This window comes from Podarcis filfolensis, assembly GCF_964270895.1.
Source record: "Podarcis filfolensis genome assembly, chromosome: 7".
Classification (NCBI taxonomy): domain Eukaryota; kingdom Metazoa; phylum Chordata; class Lepidosauria; order Squamata; family Lacertidae; genus Podarcis; species Podarcis filfolensis.
The window spans coordinates 62,299,559-62,309,589 of NC_139603.1; the positions used below are offsets into that span (position 1 = coordinate 62,299,559).

At 41.9% G+C, this 10,031-nt stretch overlaps 1 protein-coding gene across 1 annotated transcript; it reads right to left on the minus strand.

Moving 5' to 3' along the window:
• Positions 1-1,027: 1,027 nt before the first annotated feature.
• Positions 1,028-7,790, minus strand: ZFAND1 (zinc finger AN1-type containing 1). Its single transcript, XM_083623444.1, has 8 exons — positions 7,637-7,790; positions 6,322-6,364; positions 5,270-5,309; positions 4,240-4,367; positions 4,055-4,146; positions 3,038-3,159; positions 1,438-1,593; positions 1,028-1,328 (listed from the first exon to the last, which is right to left on the minus strand). The coding sequence occupies exons 1-8, from the start codon at positions 7,689-7,691 to the stop codon at positions 1,158-1,160; spliced, it is 807 nt and encodes a 268-aa protein (XP_083479570.1). The 5' UTR covers positions 7,692-7,790; the 3' UTR covers positions 1,028-1,157.
• Positions 7,791-10,031: the final 2,241 nt, after the last annotated feature.

Below are 10,031 nucleotides of genomic sequence, written 5' to 3' on the forward strand. Positions count from 1 at the left end.
AAGTTTTATTCTATCTTTTAGAGTTATTACTGATGGCACGTTTGCAGCACACTGCCTTTCAGCAACCGCTTTGTTGATCGCGATGACGGGGGAACCCGAGATTGATTATTATGCTCGATCGCAGGTCGATCGCTGCGATCCTGGGGGGACGTGAGGAAGATGCTGCCCTGCCGCCTCCCCTGCGCTCAGCGCTGGCAGTGGGGTGGAATGGGATGCTGCCGGGGGGGGGGGAGAGAGGGGGAGAGGGAGAGGGAGAGAGAGAGAGAGAGAGAGAGAGAGAGAGAGAGAGAGAGAGAGAGGGGCAGGGAAGAAGAATCACGGAGCAAGGAAAGAAGGGAAGGAGTTAACACACAGAGAGTGGGGGGACAGGGAATGAGAATCACGGAGCAAAGAAGGAAGCCAGCCCTTTGGTCCCATCACTGTGCTTGTGCCGGAGTTAATGTATGGCTCGCCCCATACAAGCCGACGCATCCTATTGGCCCTTGCACGTTCTGATGTTTCTTGGGGGCGGGAGTTTATAAAGTACGTCTTTAGACGCCAGCTGGGAGGGAGAGCGGGACAAACACATAGCTGTCAACTTTCAGATTTGAAAATAAGAGATCAGCAGCCTCACCTGTCCCGGGGACAGTCTACGGGATATCTAACAATCCGGGATAGCAGTGGGAAGCGGCGCTGGAATAAGGAAATTTCCCGCAAAAAAAGGGAAGGTTGACAGCTATGGGCAAACATCAGCTGCATCTGGAGTGCAGCCAAAGGCAATTGTGTGTGGGGGGGGTGTTGCTGTTTGTGGCGCCGGTACAAAAGCTTGACTCTTATGACATTCTCTTTGCTTTTAGCGAGAATCTCGAGATCCGAACGTGCTGCCAGTGACATAACAGCTGTAATTAAAGGATTCCTTTGACAATCAACGATCATTTCAGTATTATAATTCAATTTGGGGGCGGGGCTTGCACAAGCTCTAGTTCACCCATTGCCCTAAAAGGCATCAACTGAGGAGCGTGCATTTATGAGTAATTCCTTGGACTACTTTGAAATGGACATAAATCAGAATTTATTAAATCTCTTCATGTAGGTGATAAAAATAACACATGATGAAACTATAAACAGACTCTGTCTTTTGTTAGGCCTGACAATCACATGCAGAGTGTTTTTCACGACTACGCTATATATGAAGTTGCATTTTCTAGAAACTGGACTTCATTATCAAGATATTCCAAGATCACATTTCCACCATTATTTAGTGGGGATTCTCTGTTGCTTATCCAAGATGCTAGTGTCTGGTCCAAAGGCAAAGCTTCTCCCGACGCCGGGTGGCAGAGTCGTAATTTCTGAAAATCCAAAGAAAGGGGGGGGGGAATACCCTGTTGTTATTTCACAGCTCTCCAAAGAAATTAAAAATATTTGAACGATAAAAAATAGTTGCTGTAGTTGATTTACCTTAGCTGTGGTTTTGTTGTTATCATTCTTAAGGTTTGCTAAGGAAGCGGCAAAATCTATCACTTTACCAATGCTCCAGTTACTACTAAAAAACATGGGCTTGCTTTTCTCCTTACTCTCTTTAGGTAAAAACACTTGGAAGTAGATTCTCTCTGTCTGCAATAGAAAATGGCATTGATGTGGCTTTAGAAAGGAACACGCTCCTCAGAAAGGAACTCTACAAATAATCAGGGTCAGGTAAACCAGAGAGAAAAGGTAAAAAACAACAACATATCCTCCAATTGTAAAAAGCAACATACACAGAATGTCCCCTCCCCAATGCCACTACCACCAGCTGTTCATGAGGCAGGCAGGCAAAGAAAACATCAAGTCCCTACTCTTGCTCTAGCTGGGATTGTTTCATTTCATTTTTATTAGCTTTAAAATGTGTTGTAGAAAGGGGGGATGTTATTGGGATGTTTTTGTTTTTATTATGTATTTTCTGTTTTTTATATTGTGATTTTATGTTGTGAACCACCCTGAGATCTACAGGTATACGGGTGGGTTAATAGGGATAATGCTTCTCTAAAATATGTTTTTTCATTGTCCGATATGGAAAGACTTTTGGCAGAAGGTAACTAACCATCAACAGAACTGTACGGAACCACTTTACATTTACAGAGCAAAATATCCTCTTGAACCCAGCACATGGAACCTCACAAAAGGACAATACAAATGGACTCTCCGTGCCCTTACCATAGCAAAAAGACTGATACTAATGAATTGGAAAAATAAAAATGTGGCTCCCTTCTATGTTTGGATCGAAGATTTACACAAACTTGCAACATATGAACAAGTTGCATATAAACGCAGACTTGCCATGGATAAATTCAATGATATTCGGAATCCATTCTTACAAATACTGTAATAGGTTAAGATCTGGTGAAGTACAATAACAAACTTGTAAAATATACAGTTTTGGGTTCCCCTCCCTCCTTTTGTTTTCCCTTCTGCACGGGTTCTGTTTCTCCCTCTCTCTTTTTGTGTCTCACCATGTTGGTACATGTATGGTTATGTACCTTTTGAACTTTCAGTAAAGATTGAAACTAAAAAAAAAAGGTAGGGGTGGGGCGGTTTGCAAATTTAATAAATAAAAATAAAATAAAAATATTAGTTGAATGTTATTGAGAGTTTTGAGGACCTCAGTTGACAAGGATACAAATTCACTAAAACTATCCAGCAGCAATCTAGAATCCACTTATCTCACTCTCCCCACAATTCCAGATGTTTCCATCCTATACCATATTTTACATTTGTACACAGTTTAATATAGAAAGCTGCCGCATGTACAGTCCCCTGTGGGAAGAAGATTTTACTAATGGGGCTTCATTGCTCTTTCCTTCAGGTCTTGCAGTTATTTAAATTGCTCTACAAGGACAGTGTACTAGACAACACTCTCCTACACTTGCATTCTATCGAGGGAAGGAGGTACCCTCTGCCCCCACTTTAGAAAACCCTGAACAAACACAATAGCAGAAGTACAGAAATAACTTTTGCTTCACTAAATATGGGAGTAACTAGAAACAGGTATAGTGTTTAGAGACAAATGAACGTGACTCACCTGCACCAAGGACTTATCCCCAGATGCGTGCATTTTCAGTTTCATTAGGGCCACCTTTGCTGCTGTTTCGCTGTTCTTTGCTCCTCTGCCTCTTTTACTCACTGTGGCTTCTTTCTTAGAATCTGAGATTTATGCATGGACTCATTTTAGTAGCTATCACCAGTCCCTCTCATTTTGCTAAAAATGAAATATGCACCAGCATGAATGTTAAAGCTTCTTCAGAACGGGTGCACTGGAACAACGTGCAGCCTTCTCTTGTTTGTGTACATAGGATGGAACCTTTTCTCTGACCTCTGAGTACTATATGCTTGCCAGTAATCAACATGTGTCACTGAGAATGGGCCACACCAATATATAGAACTGAAGATGTTCAGGGGAGCTCAGATACGAAGGAACCAACTTGATCCCACAGGCCTGTCTCAGGGATGGTTTCACACAATAAAAAAATTACTGCTCAATTACAGTTGAGAACTTGTGGGAATGAAATCTTGCTAGCACAGAACGACTTATTCCTGCATAGGATTTCCACTTAACTCTCACAGGATGTAGACCCAGACATAGCTCAAGAACACAGAAAAATAGGACAAGTCAATTACTTTTAGGAATTGTAGCAAGGAGATGGAAGTTGCAGGACCCAGCCTTACTTTCAGGACACAATATGAAATATGAAAAACTTAGCCTCTCTTATTCTCTTTCTGTATCAGAAACCTTATTAAGGGCACAATCCTATGGCCCCTGAAAAGACATCCTAGGGACCTCGGCCATGGAGAGGGAGGTCCGTGACCAAAGGAAGGCTGCCCTAAGAAGTCTTACCACCGTGGGTGTAGAAACCTGTGCTGTCAGTGTTCCAATAGCAATAAAAGTAAAATGGGGCATTCCAGGGCTGCTTTATCTACTGGCTCCAATGCTACCCTGTTTCTTCAATATGTCCCCACACCAGGAAAGGAGGAGTCTACATACAGTCACATACATTCTGCAGCAGAAAACTGTATTTTTAGCAAGTCTTACTGTACCTACCTACAATATCTTTAACAAGCTGCTGGGTAACAGCCATGCGAGGTTTAGGGATTTCCAATTTTTCACATTCATGGTCCAGTTCATGGCGGTGACTGAAAACAATAGATGAAGAAACTCTCAGTAGTTAGTCTACAAGCTAATGAAAAACGAGGAGTGAGGTTGCTTAGATTAATTAATTTGCTCACCGAAAGCAAAACTGCTTTTCACAGGAAGGGCACAACACAGGTACAAGTTCTTTTCCATCACAACCTTTATATGTGCACAAGAAAGATTTGTGGTGATCTGGTTTCACCTCCCCACTTTTTAGATTTGCCTAAGACAATTTCAAAGGAAATTCATGTTACTTACAAATACACATCCTGAATTCTATTCAAACATAACTGGGCATTTTCTCCATCATGCATCACAGCTATTTAGTAGCTCTCTCTTAATAAAGAGAGAGGATATTATGTTCTTAATACAAGGCCACTTTTGCCAAATGCCAGGTGGAACGAGACTGAGTAAAATAAAATATGTCCAGGAAGTTACTCCTAATGAACTAATAAAAGCCATTAATCTAAAAAAAGTGCTCATGTACACTAAAATGCCTATGATTTATCAGTAACTTATAAGCAGGAAAAAGGACACCATAAAAGAATAACAGCAACTAAAAGCAACCAATTCACAACTTAAGGTAAATAATAAATACTCTCTAAGCAACCTAATGGGAAAAGGCAGAGAATGGGCTGGTTTGCATGACATGCTAAGACATATTATGGGTCAGGGTGAACATGATAGCTTGCAGACTCTGGAAGAGATCACAGCTGCTTTGTTCCAACACACTTATTTTGGTGCTGCCCTGCACTTACCTAAGCCATGTCTTGCCTTGGCATGCCATCTGAACCCAGGCTTGTGGTTTAGCTGTTTTCAGATGAACCACAAGCTGTAACCAAGGTTTGTCTTGTGCATTATGGCTTGTGTTTTCTCTGGGAGAGCTAAACCATGAACTCTGGTTTGGATGACATGCTAAGCCAAGCCATTCACCTAAGTCTCAAGGTGATTTACAAGCATACAATTAAAACATAATTTGGCAAAAAGATCATGTGAATTGCTGAACGAAAACTTACAAAGCATTGCTTGCAAAATTATTCAGAATGAGTTTAAGGGAATTTCACTGTTAACTAAAATATTCCAGAGGTGTTGAATGCTACAAATGATTAAAAATTATCAACTTACCTCAGAACAACCATGAGCAGCCCGACTTCTGTGCTGAAGACTTAAAATTACAAAAAATAAATACCAACACATCATTAGTGCGTGAATTAACAGGAGAACAAAAAAAGACTTGGCACATTTGTTCTAAAAGGTTATCTCAGCAAAACTAATCAAGAGCGCTACAGCTTAAATTGAACCAAGCTTTAAAAATACATAATAAACATGTATATTTTTGCTCATATTGATCCCTAGTTTCATTTACTTCTCTCATTCCTCTCTTCTCTCTGTTTATTTGTTAGCTATATTGTTTCCCAGCCCATCCATCCAAATGACTTAATCAGGGATGTGGAACTTGTAGCCTTCCAGATGTAACTAGATTAAAACTTCCACCAGCCCTGACCAGAGGTCATTTTGGCTGGGCTGATGGGAGCTGAGAATCCAACAGCATCTCAAGGGTGACAGGTTCTCCATCCCTGGTTCAACTACAGATTTTAACTTTCTCAGGGTTGGAACTATTTCATATATATTACTGTTCTTTTGTTTCTTTTAAGTGCCACAATGGTGCTATACAAATAAGAAGAACAGAGCAATCCTAAACAGACAGATATTCCAGAAGGCAGTTAAGCCAGTGCATCTCCTGCATCCTAACTGCTCATGGCCAGTTGATCAAGACCAGAGCATGGGTGACAGTGTAAGTTTTCATTTTCTGACCTTCCGTTGTCTCCCATGGGGTGAATTTAGTTACACCTGCATTTTTTGATATGTTATACTGAGCTTTGTGGGCAGGACCAGTGAACAAAGTGAGTTAGGATGCAGTGCAACTTTGTCTATCCTTCTCACTTCACTTCACCACTCCCATTCTCACTCTTGACATGCCCTTTGGGGCATTTACTCTGACATTGCTTTTGCTGTTTTGACTTAAGCCAGCAGGGCTATCCCTCAGCACCCATAAATAAATATGCCTGAGTCAAGTCATCTATGTCAGTTTAAAGTGCAGGGAAGGATATTCCTGCAGGGAGATTAGGATGTGGTATATCTGGGGAGTCAGGATTGTAGCATAAATTCTTTCTTACCAGAAGACTCCTGAGCAGCCATCACAGACAAAAGGGAGAAAATCTAAAATGAAAAAGATAACACTCAAATGAATTTTTGATAATTTTACTTTTCTGTTTAGGTTACTCGTGTTGTTTTAAACGCAAATCTTTATTGTATCTCACTTTCATTTGTAATTTTTGTATGTGGGTATTTTGTAATATTTCATTTGATCTTTTAAGAGAGGTTGTAGAGAGCTGTTTTTGGAAATGTAAAGCATTGTAAAAGTGATTTAAATGAATTCATATATATATATATATATATATATATATATATATATATATTACAGGTGCAATAATAAGACAGTGACAAAAATAAGACAGATAATCTCATATGTCAATCAACACCTGTGCTGAACCGAAGCTGAACTGTTCTGGAAGCTTTGCTGATGCCATCTTGGTAGTCATGATAACCCCAGAGTTAACTGGAAGTTGCCGTAGCAATGAGCTCATATATGTTTACATTCACTTGCTTTTATATAAGCTAATCGGCTGCCTTTGCTGTTATCTTTATCTGTGGGCTTGGAGTGCTGGGCTCTGAACCCAGAAAGGGGAGCTATCTGTAAGGTTTGGGTCAAGCGAAATGACACATGCTGCTTTGTGTATAAAGAATGTATAACTTTTGCTCGGGCGCGGACTAGTCATCTCCTTGCTGCGAAGTCCGTCCTGCATCTGCAAAGGCCAGAAGAACTGGCGGACTGATTTGCTGTAAGTCTCCAACTTCTTTTAATAAAGCACTAGGACTGGCCATTCTTGATTAAAGGGTTTTATATTGAGTGCAAGCTACGTTTTGTGATAAGACCATAAAATAAAACTTAAATAAAAGATAACTACTCTCCTACACATATACACACACACACTTGGCCTGGCAGACGTGAGCTCTAGCGCATGTCCTTTTCTATCTAAGCAAATCGGCCACAGGATAAACACCTTTTTGCCTTCAGTGATAACCAGAGTCCTGGCTAAACTCCACTGGCTACCAAGCAACAGTCCACGCCCACTTCTGGAAAGAGCCACGCCCCTTAATTTGGTTACTGTCAACTATCTCCTCCCCTTTGCCTTCCACACCCATAGAAACAAAAAGGGTCAGAACAGTACATTAGTCTACACTTCCGGAAGGGTAGGAGCAGGAAGCCGCTCTACCCTCGAATCTCCATGGTGGTGCTTCTTCGTCCAATTCCAACTCGCCCCTCAGAGCTTAAACCTGAGACTCAGAAGTGGCACCATGAAGATGCACTCCCCCCTCCCCCGCCACGGAGAGTCCCATGGTCTGCCCTGCCGCTCAAGGGCTCCTTACCAAGCTGCCCGCAGTCCTCCACTTCACAGTGCTGTCCAATCTCCAGTTCCGCCATGTTGGTGCACGGCGCATGCGCGCCCCGCCACCATGTTCCGGCGGCTCTAAAAGGATAAATTCGGCCCCTCCTACCGAGCCGTGGTATCCCAAAGACCGCCCATTGGGCGTCATCGAAGAGGCGGAGCTTGAGAGATAGGTGGGCCGGGCTCTGTGTAGGAGCCGCGCCTACCCGCTGTCACGTGACGTCTGCCCCCTTTCTGATGTAATTTTTTTGGTGTGTGCGCGCGCGCACAGGGCATTTACTCTTATTTAAGTCTTGCCCGTTTCCATGGGACTTACTCCCAGGTAAACGTGCGTAGATTTGCAACCGCAATTTTTATTTTTTTTTTTTTTATTTTTTTTTTAAATAATATTTATTGAAGTTTCCAAAATACAGAAAGAGAAGAAAAGAAATTATGAAGATACATTCAGAACCTTATTTTCAAACATCCACTTTCTGGGACTCCCCCCTTCCCCCACCCCTACCGTATTCCCCTTTCATATTGTTGTTTCCACAAGTTCTGTTTCTGATTTAAAGCACAATTTATATACCCCATTGTTCAAATTTAAATTTATACAAACCTTATGCAACACCCTTGATAAAAAAAAGCAAAAGATCTCTCCCCATAGCCCGCCCCCTTTTCTTTCCACAATGTCCCCCTTTTTTCCCATTAAAGTAAAAGCACACAGAATAAAAGTATAAAAAAAATAAGAAATATATTAGAAAAAAGAAAACCAATTCAGAAAATAGTTGCAAGCCTTTGGATTCTAATTCTCCCTCCCCTTCCCCGGTTTAATTTCCCTTATCCTCCAATCTATGTTTCCAGCCTGGAAGTCTTAAGTCCATCAATCCCATTTTTCCCCCAACTCCTTGCAGAATTATTTCCCATTTTTAGGATTACTTTTTAAAAATTAATTCCTAAATCTTTAAAAATGTCAAATTATAAAATTCCCCCCATTGTTCTTTCAAGGTTATAGTCCAGCTTCCTCTTGTTCCGCTGCTAAAACTTTCTTATTCAGAAGTTTAGTAACTCTACATGGGTTGTTGTTATTCAGGAACAAAAACTTGCGTTCAGTCCCTTCCTTCTTCAGTAAAGTATTCTGTTGTCTCCTTTTAGTCTAAACACCCTGTAGACGAGATTCAGTTTCAGTTTTGCAGCTTTCCCAGGAGATAACCAGTTCTGTGAAATTCCGAAGTGTTGTATTTTTCCCGGCTTACGCCCATCTTTGTAATGTCCCGAAGCTCCTCTAGGGGGGTTGTTGTAACTTTGTTTCCAAAAATCCGATTGTTCTCCGTATTTTCGCCATTTTGTATTCAAGTCTTAACAAATTATATCAAGTTGTAACAAATTTGACCAGCAAGGTCCTTGTAATAAAATCCTCTTTAAAATTCCGACTTTGACAGCTACTTTGACAGCTGTCAAAATCACCGGCTCTTTTCACCAGGCTCACTCCTCAATCGCCCCGGTTCCCAGGGAGGGGGGTGCATTTTCCTTCTCCTTCAATTCTTCCTCCAGCACAATTCTTGTACTTTCCCATCATGGAATTCTTGATTTTAGCAAAGATACCGTTCTTTTTGGGCCTTGGCTTCCCAATCCTTGTTTTAAAATGTCTACAATAGGGAGGGGGACTGACTTCCTTTTTAGATCCCCCCCCGCTCGTCTCAAATCCAAAAAATTTTTCTTCTTTTAAACCCGATTTCCAATTTACTCACGGGTTGTTGTTAAAAGTCCAAATTCTCAATGGAAGAAGTCAGCGCTCTCCGCCGGATGGCATGCGGCTTCGCTCGGCAGGGGTGGCAGAGGACTCAAAGCACCACGCTTCTCCCCGGCACCCGATCCGTAGCCTTTAAAAAGGCTCCTTCACGAGTCGGGAGGGCGCTAGCGGTGCTAGCCGAGTCTCCAAGTCCACGGCCCCCGTGGCCGTGGTTTCTAAGGGTCCCCGCATCGCCGGTGCGGTAAAACCCAGCCCCTGCCGAGCCGGCTCCCTCCGGAGCTCGGAGGGAGTCCGCCATTCGGCGATGGCGCCAACCCGGAAGTCTCTTGCAACCGCAATTTTTAAAAATGGTTTTATATTCTACTTTTTATTTTGTTTTAAAGTTCTTAAAAACTTCCAGAGACCTTCCAGTATAAATTACTACTATATCACTTACCCAGGAGTAAACTTAATGGGCTTTACCTCTGAGTAGGTATGTCTAGTTTTGCATTATTATTAGTAAGAGCCCAATTATTTCAGTGAGGGTTGCTTCCAGTTAAGTAACTATAACTTAGAGTCTACCTTAAACCCCACTAGATGTGAGGGTTTTACTTCTGAGCAAGCATACTTTGCACTGTGCTGTCAATCATTGCAGGTACACGCG

Coding starts and splice junctions, on each gene's coding strand:
- ZFAND1 (XM_083623444.1), bottom strand. CDS start 7,691: ATGGCGGAACTGGAGATTGGACAGCACTGTGAAGTGGAGGACTGCGGG. Junction 5,310..6,321: donor GGCTGCTCAGGAGTCTTCTG/GTAAGAAAGAAT, acceptor TGTAATTTTAAG/TCTTCAGCACAGAAGTCGGG. Junction 1,329..1,437: donor ACAACAAAACCACAGCTAAG/GTAAATCAACTA, acceptor TTGGATTTTCAG/AAATTACGACTCTGCCACCC.